Consider the following 16,566-nt stretch of genomic DNA (forward strand, 5'->3'; position numbering starts at 1 on the left):
ACTAAATGCTATCAAGAATTTAAAGATTCATAAGAACTTAAAAACATTTTTCCTCCATTATTTTTTCATTTATACATCACCAAAATTATTGTTACCGTTCGTAGAAGCCATTCACACAATAAAAATTCAATATCTTGTTTTATTTTAGGAAGGGCTAATGTCATAAAAACCCTCAAATTTTCAAGAATTTTTTTTGTTATATCCTAAGGCCATTTTTATGTCCACAAAAACCGCATATTTGGGCAAAAATTGTCATAATTGCCCTCTTTTCCAATTTTACCCTTCTATGGCATTAGGGGATGTTTGGTTACAAATAAACACATGTTAGGGGATGTTTGGCATTAAGAGATGTCGAAACGAAGCTTCGGCATTGTCTGCAACTTCCGAAGACCCTTTGTGGTCCTTCGCTCGTCGTCAGCGACCACCAATCAAGAGGAAAGGAAGCATAGACGAAGTGGATCTGAGAAGACGAACGGAAGGCGGTCCCGATGGAACATCGACTTTGTTCGATCGATAAATTGAACCACGAACGGAAGCAGTTGATGATGTGAAGTCCGGTGGTCAAGCAGATCGTGAGGAGGGGAAGGAGTCGATCTTCGGCAGGCTCCCCTTGGCCTCCTCGTCCTCGTCTCCGACAACAATCGAACCAAAAAGGACACAGTAGCAACAGTCGACCAATGGAGAGCACCATCGGTTGTCGATCTGACTGAGAAAAAGAAGAAGAAGGAGAACAAAAACGACACTAGGTGGGGGGTTTTTGTTGATGTGCGACAAACCAAAGGGAGGAAGGGTTAAAGTCGGCAACTGGTGGTGGCGGTAACGGGCTGGAGATGGTGGCGGAGCAAGGTGGAAGTAGGTGTCTCCGGTGAGCCCTTCGTGCCTCGTTCTTCATGGTTGGTCGTTGTCGGAGCGAAGAAAAGGGGAAGCAACAGATCGAGGGGTGCTTGGGTGGCAATCAATGAAGAAAGAAGGAGGTGGAGTGGCTGTTAAAAGTGGCAGGAACGGATGTGGTAACCCTCCCTTTCTTCCTTAATTTACCGGAGATGGAAGAAAAAGAGTGAGGAAACCAAAGATCCTGTAATCCTATAACCAAACATGTGCCACAGAAGGGTAAAATCGGAAAAGAGGGCAATTATGACAATATTTGCCCAAATGTGCGGTTTTTGTGGACATAAAAATGGATTTAGTATATAACCGAACATTTCCTGAAAATTTGAGGGCTTTTATGGCATTAGCCCTTTTAGGAATACCCATATATGCACGTTTTGAAAAGGTGCATGTATGTACATGGCTTTTTTTTTTTTTTTACAATGTGTTTTTTTCCTTTTCTTTGAACTTTTGTAGTTGCGATGGAATTTAACGGATTATAACAACGATTGTGACTTGTGAGGGTGTTTTGAGTGAAAACCATAAATCATAAAAAGAAAAGTTCTCAACAAGTAATAGCAAGTTAGCAACCATTGATTCAATAAGGATATGACCGTCAAATAATTTATTAGGATCTTTTGGTAACCTACTTGATTTTCAATTGACAAAAAAAAACATTCTTATAATAATCATCATCACATCCCTAATAAAGTGGAGCTATTTAAGAAAAAAAAATAGTAGAGATTCAGATTCTAATTGATTTTAATATTTTCACTATTTTGATTCAACAAATTCAAGAATGAAAGAACTGCTCGTAACTGATTCATTCTTTATTGAAATCGATTTTAACAGTGATTTATTATAATAACAGCCTATTTTATTGAATCACAGTGATTTAATGGTAATTGGTTCATTATATGTTGAAATCGATATAATAATAATTTAAATTGTATTTATTGATAATTGACTTAATAGTGATTCATTATAATAATGATTTAAAAAGGATTTAATGATAATTGATTCATTATTTGTTAAAATCGATCTAGTGATTCATTATTGGTTGAAATAGATTTTGATAATGATTCAAAAAGATTCTTTATGATAGCTATACTTGTATGGTCACTTTTTGTGTAAAACTTAAGCATGGTGTATTCGTTACAAGTACAAACAAAAGAAAAGTTGTTATGTCAAAGTTGAAGTCAAAGTGCACTACGCATAATGAGGTGTCTTTTTAGCCAACCCGACGCACAATCCAGAAAGCTGCATATATCTACATGCATAATTCCAAGAGTAAACCTTTATCATTTATATAGAATGGAGTTCAATAAAGTATTTCTCATTTTCAGAGAATATCTTTCCTTTTTAACTACCTACATTAATCGTATCATATCCATAAATTAAAGAATGAATTAAAATTTACGGATATTATACCTATTCAACTAGTTTACACTTCAAAAAGCACAATTTTTTCAAATTAATAAACTAACAATATATAAGGTCCAAAGTTCAAACTCTGAGATACCTAAAATATTACTAGTATTTCACGATTGATCTCCAATGTAGACATTTAGACATGAGTTGCTCATATAATACGGTATACTATTTTTTATTTTTATTTTTTAATTCCAAAAGGCACATTTCCATTAAAGAAATATGCTTACAAAAATAGGATGTCCACACTCTTATTAAGAGATTAAACATAGTTTCCATCTTGTCTTTCATCTACAAAATGTTTTTTTTTCTACTCGTTCCACTTAATCTAGCTCAACCATTACTTTACTCGTTAGTCACTCAATGTAATTTCAAACCATATGCTCTTTAACTATAGTCTATTTATTTACCCAATGTTAGAAATTAAGGAATCAGAAATAACAATAAATACAAATTTGAATAGATTCAAGGTTCGTGTTTTCAAATATTTTTTGAAATTTGTAATTCGTCTCTTTTTGCCTGGGGGACACGAATTCGGAAGTGAGATAATCTAAGAATGAACCAATCTGAATTACATGCCTAATTCAGACTGTGAAACACATAATACATTGTTTGATGTGTTCTTGAGAGATAGAGAAAACCTTAATGAACATATTTTCAAGTATATGTAGTGTAACCCTTTTCTGGAACATAAAACATGTTCTTATACAAGATGGAAAATAGTTAAACGAAAGTTGCATGCTTTTTGGCGCAAAATGTTGGTTATTAATACATAACAAACTTATGACGTCATCATGATATCACTAATAGTTTTGGCGGGAATTTGCATGGACTCATATCTGATATAGAAATCCGCTTAGGTTTTGGGGCGCTGCCCCATACCACCAGGGGCTCTGCCCCTTGGACCCTGCTAGGGGCGCAACCCCTTGGAACCCTGCACCCAGGGGCGTTGCCTCCGGACCCCCGTATTCTCGAGTTTATATTTATCATTCCGAGTGTGCACGTGGCACCTTCTTTCTCGGTTAGTAAATGGAGCTCAGTCTATCTCATTATTAATAATAATTACACCAAAATATATTGATAACACTAAAATCACCAACATTTGATGATAAATTGATAATAATGGAGGCTAGAGAGGTTCCTGAACACAAACTTAAATTTCATGTAATTATGCTCATTTTTCATCTTCTTTCTTGTTGTTTTAAATAATAATGAATTAGTCAAATGTTTAAGGTTTAATTAGAAATATATATTATTAAAATTGTACAATTAACTTTTAAAATATAAGTATCAGCCTATTAATATTTGTTAAAACATTGTTTTATTTATTAAGCAATTGGTTTGTTGGTCTTACTTCTTAGTTGTGTTTTTGGATGAATATGCCCCCATGTATGGGAATATGCTAGGTCTTGTAGAAAACAAAAAAAAATCTTTATAAACGATAGCATTTTACAAGTTGATTTGTTGATATTATTACAAAATGTAATATTGGTTATTGGTAATTTTTTTAGGACTAATCACAAAAAATGACATTTCAAATTTTAGAGTATAAGAGAAAATCTAATTTCTTCGATTTTACCAAAATGACCATCATGTCCAAAATGATGCATTTCAATCTAACTTTATGTCACAAAAATCATAAAATTATAAAAAAAAATACATTTTCTAACAAAAAAACATTTTGGATTCAAATTTCAGATTTCAGATAGAAAAAATATATATCAAATTTTCAACAATATGTCTTAGATCCGACTAACAAATCCAAAATATAAATATAATAATTTGTCTTTCATGAACTTTAAAAAAAATGAAAATAATCATTTTATATTTGAAATGAAAGAGATAATTTTTTGAGTAATTTATACAAAAAAATAAATAGACATTATATATTATTTAAAGGGAATCCAAAATTCCTATTTTGAAAATAGTAATTATTTTGATAAATGAATAAAAATTAGATCATTATTTCTATAATGTCAATTGTCTATATATAAAATATTTTTTTTTAATCAATGTATACTTTAGTAGAAATATCTCTCTTTTAAATCTCAATCTACATGCAATATTTCTTTAAAACCCTCCGTAAAACGCAGAAATAGCGTACGGTGGATTGATTCGTCGTTCTATCTCGCCAGCTGAAAATATTCTCACGCGATTTTCTGAAAAAACTGAATCAAAAGCCTTCTGGTTTTCAGAGTCAAACGAATTGGCAAAAGTTCTACAACATTTGTCAAATTTCTTGAGAAAGCCAGACAAAACACAAACACATAGAAATCGTGTCTCCCACTAAAAACACACAGATATTGTTCGTGAGTTGCTGATCACTTCAACGGAAACATGCATTCCTCGGAGATTTCAGGAAACTCAACAAACCCTTTGAAGAGAAGCTTTGAAATAATGACTAATGATTCTGCTAATAGTAGTAAAAAACTGAGAACGTAAGTGTTTCAAGTTTCTTCAATTTATATTACTAAATGTGGTAACATATGAACTTACCTTTGTTCTGATCAATGTGGATTTTTTTTAGAATAAGTTCGGAAAGCGCGATGATTCCCCAATCTAATTTGACACCCAGAGAGTAAGTCTCTTGATTAATGTGGATTTGTTACGTTTTTTATTGATACTTTTATTTTCATTTGATACTCTTTTTGTTAATGCTGAATTTAGGTATCAGTTGGATGTGTTTAAGGTGGCTATGCGGCGAAATACCATAGCCCATCTGGACACCGGCGCCGGAAAAACAATGATCGCCGTCATGATCATCAAAAAAGTTGCACTTTCTCTTACAAACCAACCATCTGAAAAGAACCTGATCATCTTCTTGGCCCCAACTCGTAATCTTGTTGAACAGGTAAAAGACAAGTCGGTTCGTCTTTTGTTGCTAAAAGACAAGTCGGTCTACCGGTCCTTAAAGGAGTTTTATATAACCGGTTTGGGGATCGTTTAACTCTCAAAAGTAGAGTTTTGTTTCTGTCAAACAAATTCAGATCCGACCCATCCATTATGACCCGACTCCCTTCCTCCGTCATTTGTCCAAGACTAATAATATTGTTTTTTAGACTTGGAATGAAATATACCTCATTAAGGAGTCTTTGTTCGCCATTTTTGCTATCGAATAAAATCGACCCTTTTCCCAAAATAGCGACGGTCGAACCATCCCCAAATTTCACATGGCCCGTAACGTGCTCATCTAGTTCACGAAACTTTGAGCGGTCTCCAGTCATGTGATTGCTAGCACCGTTGTCGAGATACCATACCTCAGACTCGACTCGACTTTCTCCCGATACAAGAAGATTAACACAAATTTTCTCTCTTAGAGACACTTTTTTGTGTGCATATTCTTGTGAGGTTGCCATCATTAAAATAGGCTCTTCTTCGTTGGCTTGAGTGAGGTTTGCCTCCTCACCTCGATTCTTGTTTGGACACTCCGAAGCATAATGACCAAATTGTTCACAAGTAAAGCATTTGATTTTACTTTTATCCTTTCGAGAAGGATTATGGTCATTCCGATTTGTATTGTACTCGCGACCACCTCCTTGGCCACGTCCACGACCTCGGCCTCGTCCCCGGCCTCGGTTACCATGTCCTCCTCGTCCTCTTGAAGTGTTTGACGAGTTTCTCTCGCCAGTTTGCTTCGAACGAGATGCCCACTCGGCATGTGTAAGCAATAGAGAAGGTCCTTCTTCTTTTTCTCCATAGCTTCGAAGTCTTTCTTCATGGGTCTTAAGACGACCCACAACTTCTTCCACCGTCATATTCTTCAAATCTCCGAATTCGATGTTACGATTTGTATAAATCGTATCGGTACGGCTCGCAAAAACTTCTTCACAACCGTAATTTCTTCAATCTTTTCACCTAGAGATCGAATACCGGTTACGATAGTATTCAATCTCATGGAAAAATCATCTACCGATTCACTGTCTTTCATCTGGATCACCTCGAAGTCACTTCTCAAGGTTTGAGCTTTAGCCTCCTTGACCCGATCGGCTCCCATGTGCATCATCTTGAGCGTTTCCCATGCTTCTTTAGCTGTGTCCTTCTCAGCTAACATCAGAAGTACGTCCTCTGGAATTGCTTGATAAATAGCCACAAGAGCCATCCGATCTTTACGTTCGTCCGTTTCTGCATTTTTAATTACATCCCATACTCCTTGTGCTTGTAAATTCACTCGCATTTTTATGGCCCACACCGCGTAGTTCATCTTCGTGAGCATTGGATAGTGTAACGTAACGCTACCGTCTTTCCCGGTCCTTTGAAAACTTTCAACTCCGGCTTGAGAAGATGACGAGGTTGGTGTAGTCATTCTTGGCATATACTTGGGCATACACGAGTAAGAATATATTTTTTTTTTGAAGTACGGGGACCAATATGAACTTTTCAGAAGTTCAGGGGGCAAACAGAACTTTTATAGAAGTAAAACAGGGGCTAAATTGAAATTTTTCTGAAAAACGGGACCAAAATTGCAATTTTTCTGAAAAACAGGGGCTAAATTGCACTTTCCGGAAGAACAGGGGCTAAACTGCAATTTCCAGAACTTTGGTCAGCTGCTGACGTCACTGCTGATGTCACTGCTACAGTGCTGCTACAGTACCGTCTTCTCCGGCGAACCCTGGTTTTTCTGGCGACTTTTCCGGCAGATTTGACCAACTTTGACCGGTGATTTGGAGGCCTTCCGGTGGTCAAAAAATTCAAAAAAAAAATATATTTTCGGCATCCTCAGAACGAGACCTTTCCAACGGTGTACTCCGAAATTGTTTCTGAGACAAAAAAATTTCGACCAAAAAACAGAGAATGCTTCCCCCGGAGCTTAACCAAGCTCTGATACCACTTGTTGGGGTTGAAACACACTTTTATTCAGAACTAGAACAAAAGAGAAGAGCTTACACGCTCAATATTACAAGAAAAAGAAACAACCCTCTAATACTCACTCTAAGTATTACACACTACACTCTCTGTTTGTGGTGTCTTACAACTGAGGTTAGAGCATCTATTTATACTTAAACAAGTCTACAATTACTACTGCTACCATTTATTGTGTTCATTATGTGAACATACGAAGTTGCCATTTGAGTTCTTATTGTCAACAAAGGAGGGATTCATTTGTCAACTAAAAAGGATGGTACAGCTACTCATGGCAGGTTCACACCCAAATAGGTTTACACTCACATATCATTCCTTTTTATTACAACAACATGATAATAATAATGTTATACTTTTAGAGGTTGGAGTTTCTTGGGGACTCGGTGTTGGACATACTGATTACTTGGTATCTGTACAACAAACACAAAGACATTGATCCTGGAGAACTAACGGATCTACGTTCGGCTTCAGTTAATAATGAAAATTTTGCATATGCTGCTGTGAGACGCAACCTTCATCACCACCTTCAGTATCGCTCTGGCTTTCTCAAAACTCAGATTGAAGAGTATGAGAAGTTTGTGGCCACCTCTTCCACTGATACAAACTCTCTCCAAACCAAGAAAGCCCCTAAGGTCAGTTCATTTCTTGCATAAACTCTTGGATTCAAGGCCATTAACATGAAGGTAAGGACAAATTTGTGTATTTTATTAAACAGTAATGTTTATGTTGTTATTAATTATATAGGCACTTGGTGACCTAGTTGAGAGTATCACTGGGGCCATATTACTCGACACTAAATTCAACCTTGATAAAGTTTGGGAAATCGTTGAGCCTTTATTATCGCCAATAGTAACACCACATAACCTCGAGCTTCCTCCTTTACGAGAGTTGATGGAGTTATGTGACTCAACGGGCTATTTCACCAAAGAGACATGTCAAATCAAGGGCGATATGGTAATTGCGGAGCTACGGTTGCAACTGAAAACGCCTTATTGGTTGGAAACGGTACTGGTTCGACCCGGAAAGTGGCAAGGGGCGCCGCTCTTCAATTGTTAACACAGCTCGAGGTTTGGAATTGGATTCCTTTCTGTTATTCATTCTGATTTCTGGCTTACGATTAATGTTGACTTTTTGAGAATTTTCATTTGATTTTATTTGACAGAAAAGAGGGATTTCGAGGAAGAATCAGGAAAATGGAGATGGGGAAATCGATAATGAAAACAATAAGAAAAATGATACAACCCTATTGAACCTAAGTCCTAATAAGGATACAAAGATAACTCTGTTTGATCCTCAGCCATTAATGGAGGAGGAATTAGAGTCTAATTCCAAGGTTGAAATTCCAGGTAATCAATCAGCATAGATGTTTGTTGATTTTGATCTACAACAGGTTTTGAATTTGATGTTGGTTTGAATGGCATAGCTGTGATAGAGTGTATCAACATGAAGAAGGGAGGACCAAGAATTGCACTTCATGAGCTGTGCAAGAAAATGCAGTGGCCCATGCCTGATTTTACAACATCAGAGCAAAGATCAAAGTAAGTAAAATTTGCTTCTTTGTTCTAATATTCATTAGTAAAGTTAAGGTGTGAGTTTAAAAATGAAGTGTGATTTTGCAGATCTCTTGTTGAATTTGGTGAAGGGGAGGAGAAAAGAACAGGGTTTAATAGCTTCGAGTCACATATCACCTTCACTATTCCTGGCTATGGTGTAATACAACTCAAGGGGGACCCACGTGCAGATAAGAAGACATCTTTTGATTCTGCTGCCTTACTCATGCTCTATGAGCTCCAACGACTTGGAAAGCTCAAAATTGGCCGGCTAGAAACTCATCTGTAAGCCAAAGTAAATATATATAATTAACAAACTCTAGTGAATATAATCACTAATCAGGAGTCCGGACCTTTTTTGCGGCTAGATTTAATGATATCTCGAGAATCATGGATCATATCACAATCCTATAACTCATCAAGACCAGAAAATGTCAAGATATATATATATATATATATATATATATATATATATATATATATATATATATATGTGTGTGTGTGTGTGTGTGTGTGTGTTTAAAACACGACGATGTATAAAATGTTTCAAATAGATGATGGTAAATATTTGATTATTAAAAGATAGTTTATGCACTAGAGATGATGGTCAAAGATAGATTTTTTAAAAATATAGACTAACAAAATAAATAAAGGGTGCTACTATATGTACCCTTCTCACTTACATAAATTATCAAATCATGGGGTACACGAAGCAATTTAAAAAATATAGCCCATCCTCCTTCTCACTTACATAAATTATCAAATCATGGGGTACACGAAGCAATTTAAAAAATATAGCCCATCCTCTACGTTGATGCAAAGTAAGCAATTATTGCAAAGCTTACATAATACATACCCCTGCACCACACATTGAGCAAGATTGTATTGAAATTAAGAAAGATAAAAATGTAAAATAACCAAAATACTCTTTTGTTGTTTATACATCAAATTGGGATTTTATACCTTTCGATAATTTCCACCTGGAACATTCTGCATCGTCATTCCTAGATGGCGTGCCAAGTCAACAGACAAATGGACAAGCCTCTGCAACCTCATCTCATTCACTGTCTTCAGAAACCATAGAGGCTGTGGTACATCAGTTGCTATTAGTTAATTAGTAAAACAACATATGAGATTGTGAATATTTCATAAAATTTCAGCAACAATCATTTAATTTAGATACTGTAAAACTTACTAAAACTTACAGTAACAAGATTATTGTTGGATTGACCAAGATACTTTCCAACCGAAGAAGCTTCACATACCACATGAGTAGCATGTTGACCAACCAACCATTCGTTCACTAGTAAACTACCTTCCTCTCGAGCAGCCTCCACCACCTTGTTCCTCAGCTCAACCGGAACATCAGATTCAACATAAACGGTTTGACCCGAAAAAATTGACCCTCTTCTTTTTTTCTCTTCCATATGTAATCTTGATCTTTGCATCAAGTTAGATTGTTTAACATTTTCCACCATGGCATTAGGAAGACAAGAAATCTTGTTTAGATCATATTTCGCCATATAATCCTCTCCAAAACTCTTAACCCCATATAATGACTCGTTCAATCTCACTAAACACAAGAAAAAGAGTAGCATTAATTTCTGCAAAAAGGTTATTCTTTTGGGAACCCTTGAGCTGACCCACATTGTCCTGCTCTAGGAGCATATGTAAATCAAGTACACAACAACCCACTACCACAAAAAAATATTACAAGTGTATTTTTTTTCTTACACTATCGACAAACCATACTAGTGTAACTATAAAAAGACCATCTTTGGCTCCGTGCTTCGATGCATAATCAGATTTGTGTTCATGGGAGTTGTAGATACTCATTAAGTTACTCACACAAACATATATTCCCTCCCAAAAAGAGTTTTATGTAAACTGATAGTATTGATTTGGGTCCACGTGATCTTTTTGTTAAATATTTAACAGAAAGTCAAAATAGTTTCCCTTAAGATTTTGCATAGTTATTCAAGTAATTTTATAATAAGATAAACAGCAAACTGAAGGTGGAAAAGGATATCTGAACCACCAAATGTGTACACTTTGGATGAAAATGGGGACTGAATTGACCACCCAATCTCTCCGTTGCATGCATCACTTGTTTTCTTGCTTCTTGTTTTCTTGCTTCTGTGAGTCAGTCAACATCAAGAAGAAAAACAAATAAAAAGTCAAAGATTTGGCCAGCAAAGTAAGACTTCTTCTAAATCTTATGTGAGACAAGTAGGTGAAACCAAACAAAAGAGTACGTTAATTCAGATAAATTAATAATGAATGCACTTCATGACACAAGAATGGAAGATGTAATGAAAAACAAGAACAATAAGTCCAAAAACCATCCTTGTGTTGACTTTTGTGGTCAAAGTAATCAATTTCACCATTCAAAATTAAGATTATGCAAATTAAAAAGAAAAAAAGGGATTGTGTTCGATTATGCATATACTGAAGTTTTAAATTTGAAAGTAATAACAACAATCATTTTGTCGTGAATTTGAAAATTAACTTTCATTATAGCAAAAGTCAAAGTTTTTCTCTGGTGATGTAATAAAAGGAATATCAAAGATACATGGCATGTTCATATACATTAAAGTTGTTGAAACAAAAGAGGAAGAACTGAATTGAAGTCATAAAACATTTATTTCATTCTCTATAAATATTGAAACTCTTAAAGATGTCAAATTGAATGACTAGGAGTCAAAATGTCCAAGAACACCACAATCAATATGATTACATGAGTAATTAAAACTGTGCGATTTGTACAATAGAGGGACTAAGACAAAGATAACAAAATGATTTGAGGTAAAACATTCATCAAAGAAGATTGAACCACCTTTGGATAGACCAGTAACACAAATAACAAGACCAGAAAATGGGGAATTTGAGGTAGAACGAAGAAGAGAAGGACGTGGAAGTTGAAGATGAAGATCTCTGGAAGAATTAGTATTCAATGTACAATTTATATCTGAATACATCTTTGAACAACCATTACTAGTGATCACCTCCGATATACCACTCCCAACCATCGTATTTCAATAATTTAACAACAAATCTGAGATGAGTGTTCAAGATTTTTGCATAATTGACATGGAATTTTGAATTTATATAAAATAGCACATGGGTTTAGGATTTAAACAGGAAATACAAAACAAAAAGATGAAATTGAAGTGGGTTTTTGAAAAGAAGAGAGAAAGGGGAAGCTTTATAGACGGTAAAAATATAAACAAAGAGAATGATGAAAAAGAGACGAGAAAGTAAGAGATTATCAGTATTGGAGATTGGCATTCAAATTTATGAAACCAAGAAAGGCTCTTTGTATCAATTTTCAAATATTTGCATAACAAAGTGATAGTAAGCATGAGTTCTTAATGCTTTTTACACTTTTACTGATGGTGTAAGGTCAAGAAAAGATGAATTTGGGTTTTATTAGAAAAGACGAGTGAGGAAAAACGAGAAGTGAGGGACTTTATGATTGGTCTTTTTAGAGTCACGCCATTGCCATCTTTCTTTCCATCAATACGACTATACCCGTGTAGTGATATCTAATTCTAGACCCCCTCCCTCTCCCTTTCTTGCTCCAGAGTTTCAAATGGTCTGCCACGTTTTAATAAGATTACTTCCTTATTTTGATGCTAAACTTACGTTTTTACCCCCTCATTTTGTGGCAATGCCACAGTATGAAGCCTATACTTTCTCCATGAGAACAAAAATACCAACACTAAAATTTATAATAAGTGTGTGTTTTTTTTTTTTAATTTTCAGATTTGAATACTTTTTTTTGGCTTAATAGTAAGCATTACTTGGAATTTTTAAGTTTGTTATCTACAAGCGATCTTAGTAAGGGTGAATGTTAAACTTTAGTACACCCAAGCTAGTGGTCGACATCATATGCTATCATACTCTGGACCAGTAAACTCCTTTTCGATATATTTGAAAGTGGGACTCATTTCAAGATTTGAATTAACCGATTCACTCCAAAGCGGTTCACGTGCCACCCGTCTTGGTATATCTTTTTCCTTGCTAGTAAACAACTGACTAGATTGTGGTACAATCTCTTCTAGAATGGAAGACCTCTCGTGTCCACTGACTACAAGAATGCATCCTAACACCCAAGTTATAGATTTAGATTAAAATTTTGATGTGGGTTCCAATCGTAGAGAAAAGGAAGAAGGAAAAAAATGATGGGTATGATAAAGACTTTTAAGAAGGGAGAAGATACATTTTAATGTGGAAGGTAAGGTTAAGTAGAAAAAGAGAATTAAAAGGAAAAAAAATGTAGAGGTAAATCGACATTTTTGTTAAGGAGAAGAATATATGGCTAAACCATTTTGTGTATGAACTTATGCAATAGGATGTGCCCTTAGGCGGAATATTTGTGCAAGTAATCTTGCAAAAGCAAGATTACGACTAGATAACAAGCACAAGTGTGACCATCTAGTTGACGCGTCAATTAAAACCATAAAATATCTAAATGGTCCACATGGTGGATGAATTGGTTCACATATATCCCCTTGAATTCTTTCTAAGAAACTAGGACTTTCATATCCAACTTTGTTCAATGACGAACGAGAAATTAATTTTCCTTGAGAGCATGCAGCACAAGACAACTCATTAGCTTGAAAAATCTTCTGGTTTTTCAAGGAATGACCACTTGAAGTTTCAAATATTATGTGCATCATAATTGATCCGTGATGGCCCAACCGATCATGCCAAACTTTGAAAGTGTTATCAAACCTTTTATTTTCAATAACATGAGATTCAATCATTCTCATATATGTATAATACAATCCGGATGACAATACGAGTAATTTTTCCAAAAAACTTTTCTTACCCAATATCATTTTTGAAATATTTGGATACTCTTTATTACCATCATTAGTTGTTTCAACATGGTATCCGTTAGATCGAATATCCTTAAAACTTAATAAATTTCTTGGTGATTTGGATGAAAATAATGCATCACCAATTGTAATTATTGTCCCTTGTGGTAATACTATATTCACTCTTCTGGAGCCTTTAATCATGTTTGCATTACCCGTTATTGTATTAACATTTGCTTCTCTGATTGACAAGTAAACAAAATACTTTTTATTAATAAAAATCATATGTGTTGTTGCACTGTCGTGGTAATACTATATTCACTATTCTAGAGTCTTCAATCATTTTTGCATTTCCTATTATTATATTAACATTTGCTTCTCTGATTGATAAGTAAGCAAAATACTTTTCATTATTAAAAATGTTATGTGTTGTTGCATTATTTGCAAATAATATATCTTCCTCGTTTCTTTTGCGAATATCCATATTTCTCTTCAATAAATAAATAGAAATAAAGCCATATTTTATTACTTTGATAAGATTGTGACAACATCATTTCTCATGAAACAAAACTACATATTATTCTTCCATCACCATACATAACACCACTTGTCCCTTTCGGGTAGACAAGAAAATCGACAACATCAAAATGTATCGTTTGTGGTTGATCTTCATGAAAACCATTTTGAATAAAATTTGTCTCGATATTTTATTTTTCTATAGATTTTAGAGAAGCTTGATAAAGATCAACAAAATGCTTTGGGGAGCGGTATGTACGAGACCAATGACCGGTCATTCCACAGCGGTGACAAATATTTTCAACTTTCTTTTTGCCTTGACCACTTTTATCATTAGGATGTGGCTTTTTGTTATTTTCCAAATTCTGATGGTTACTTGCAATCTTGTTATTATTGTTACAATAATTATGACAACCTCCACGACCTCGGTTAGACCCATGGTTATTATGATTATATGATGTTGCATTCACTTCAGGGAATGGACTAGAACCGGTCGGGCGTGATTGGTGATTTTCATCAATAGTTCATTATTTTGTTTAGCCACAAGAAGACATGAGATTAATTTAGATTTTTTTAAAAAACTTTTCTCAGGATATTGCTGTTGCATGAGCATGTTAGTGGCATAAAAAGTAGAGAAAGTTTTCTCTATCATGGTTTTCCATAGTGAAAATACTAATCAAAATAAAGACTTGTATGTTAAGAAATTGTTAGTTCAGAAATTCCCTAAAATAAGTTATAAGCATCGTACATGTGTTACTTATAAAAAAAATACATACATGGAAATGACAAGAGTAATAAGGATTAGAGCTCTATGGTAGAGTCGTGTTGATAACGTGTTATAAAATATGATCAAATAATAAGATAAATTATAGAGTAAAGAAAGACATGAGAGTGAAAAGAACTTTTATTCCAATACTTGTGATACAATCATCAACTTTCTAATACATTTGTAACATCCCAAATTTTGAGTCCAAAAATTTCATTTTAATTAATTGATTATAGAAACATTCATAAGAAAACTACGTAAAAATATATCATTTCGTAAATTGATATATCATGTCTGAAAACCCAAATCACAAAGTAGTAACATGTCAGAGTACAATCCCAGAATATCTCAAGTGCGGAAACCCATGCGTGTGTGTATGATGTGCCGCTACCGTGCCAGCTCCTTCCCCTTCGCTGAAGAGGTACCTGAAACCAAAACTGTAAACTGTAAGCACGAAGCTTAGTGAGTTCCCCCAATCGTACCACATACCATACAATCATATAACATACATACTGCCGGGAAATTCTGGGGTGCCGACCTACCCGGTACGGCCATTCTGGGGTGCCGACCTACCCATGTCAAGCCATTCTGGGGTGCTGACCTACCCGTCGGTCCTAACAACCGACCCTCGGGGACTATTCCCCTCCTACTACCACTATCACATATAACATATCATGCCAACATATAAACATATCATCACATACTGTCAGACATATCTGGGGTGCCTGACCTACCCTTCGGTCCTAACAGCCGAACTCTACTACTATCACATATAACATATCATGCCAGCATACAACATATCAGGTAATAGCAAACCTAGATGATATCACAAAGACGATCATCTAACATACAGCTCCTACTGGTGGGCCGGCATTGTGGTCGTAGACCCACCGCTACTGGAAGGTAACTCACCTCGTACGAGTAGCTGCTGATAATCTGTGCGGGAAATCTTTGTCTGCTGCTGCTCCGGAAATCCTCCAGCTATAATCCCCATAAAACACTCAGTCAGAATCTGATATCTACTCTTAGGGTAAAATGACTATTTTACCCCTGACCAAGTCCAAGTCAAAGTCAAAGTCAAAGTCAACTTCCAGTTGACCTGACTCGCCGAGTTGGGCCGCCAACTCGTCGAGTCCCTAACCTTTTAACTGTCCTCATACACGTCTCTACTCGTCGAGTTTAGGAATGACTCGACGAGTTCTCCTTCTATACGAGCATCAAATGAACCTTCATCCGACTCGTCGAGTTGTATGAACAACTCGTCGAGTTCATCCTCATCCTAAGAACCAGTCCCGTCCTCGACTCGCCGAGTTTTATGAACAACTCGTCGAGCTCATCTTCAAGAGTTGGGAGATTGCCTTGGACTCGCCGAGCCTGTTCATGCACTCGCCGAGTCCTATGAACTCCAGGACTATGGCTTAGCCCAATACGTTGGGTCACTCCCCTGGACCCTCTAAAACCTTTCCAGCACTCCACTGGGTCTCTTTGACCCATAACAGAAAAGGGGAGTCTAACCTCGGACTCGCCGAGTCCCAAGAACGACTCGTCGAGTCGATACTGTCCAAGGCTATTTCTTCGATTTATGGTGTACAACTTTTGTCCAAAAGATAGATCTAGGTCCCTAAACTCGATCTAGCACGTAAAGTTACGAACTTTACTTGCATGGGGGCTTCCATGGGTGCAAAAGCAGCCCTTTTCTGCCTTGTAACTCCTTCATGGACCTAGATCTGAAGCCTCAACCCCCAACCATGCT

General features: G+C 35.8%; 2 protein-coding genes across 2 annotated transcripts; one reads left to right on the plus strand and one right to left on the minus strand.

Moving 5' to 3' along the window:
- The first annotated feature begins 7,520 nt into the window (after positions 1 to 7,520).
- LOC145129231 (endoribonuclease Dicer homolog 3-like) lies at positions 7,521 to 9,305 on the plus strand. The gene is made up of 5 exons (XM_079063942.1): positions 7,521 to 7,790; positions 7,903 to 8,225; positions 8,321 to 8,504; positions 8,582 to 8,696; positions 8,778 to 9,305. Exons 2-5 carry the CDS (start codon positions 8,091 to 8,093, stop codon positions 8,995 to 8,997), a joined length of 654 nt encoding a protein of 217 aa, XP_078920068.1. The 5' UTR covers positions 7,521 to 7,790; positions 7,903 to 8,090; the 3' UTR covers positions 8,998 to 9,305.
- A 162-nt stretch (positions 9,306 to 9,467) lies between these two features.
- On the minus strand, positions 9,468 to 11,739 carry LOC145130879 (uncharacterized). Its single transcript, XM_079065633.1, has 4 exons — positions 11,545 to 11,739; positions 9,914 to 10,844; positions 9,672 to 9,794; positions 9,468 to 9,566 (listed from the first exon to the last, which is right to left on the minus strand). The coding sequence occupies exons 2-4, from the start codon at positions 10,355 to 10,357 to the stop codon at positions 9,468 to 9,470; spliced, it is 666 nt and encodes a 221-aa protein (XP_078921759.1). The 5' UTR covers positions 10,358 to 10,844; positions 11,545 to 11,739.
- Positions 11,740 to 16,566: the final 4,827 nt, after the last annotated feature.

Source organism: Lactuca virosa, chromosome 8 (assembly GCF_052849685.1).
Source record: "Lactuca virosa cultivar CGN04683 chromosome 8, Lactuca_virosa_CGN04683_v6, whole genome shotgun sequence".
Lineage (NCBI taxonomy): Eukaryota > Viridiplantae > Streptophyta > Magnoliopsida > Asterales > Asteraceae > Lactuca > Lactuca virosa.

Excerpts from the sequence above, each read along its gene's own strand:
- LOC145129231 (XM_079063942.1), top strand. The coding sequence starts at position 8,091 with ATGTCAAATCAAGGGCGATATGGTAATTGCGGAGCTACGGTTGCAACT. Across the intron at positions 8,226-8,320 it reads AATTGTTAACACAGCTCGAG|AAAAGAGGGATTTCGAGGAA; the intron begins GTTTGGAATTGG and ends TTTATTTGACAG. Across the intron at positions 8,505-8,581 it reads TTCCAAGGTTGAAATTCCAG|CTGTGATAGAGTGTATCAAC; the intron begins GTAATCAATCAG and ends TGAATGGCATAG.
- LOC145130879 (XM_079065633.1), bottom strand. The coding sequence starts at position 10,357 with ATGTGGGTCAGCTCAAGGGTTCCCAAAAGAATAACCTTTTTGCAGAAA. Across the intron at positions 9,795-9,913 it reads CCAACAATAATCTTGTTACT|CCTCTATGGTTTCTGAAGAC; the intron begins GTAAGTTTTAGT and ends GATGTACCACAG. Across the intron at positions 9,567-9,671 it reads CAGGTGGAAATTATCGAAAG|GGGTATGTATTATGTAAGCT; the intron begins GTATAAAATCCC and ends TGTGTGGTGCAG.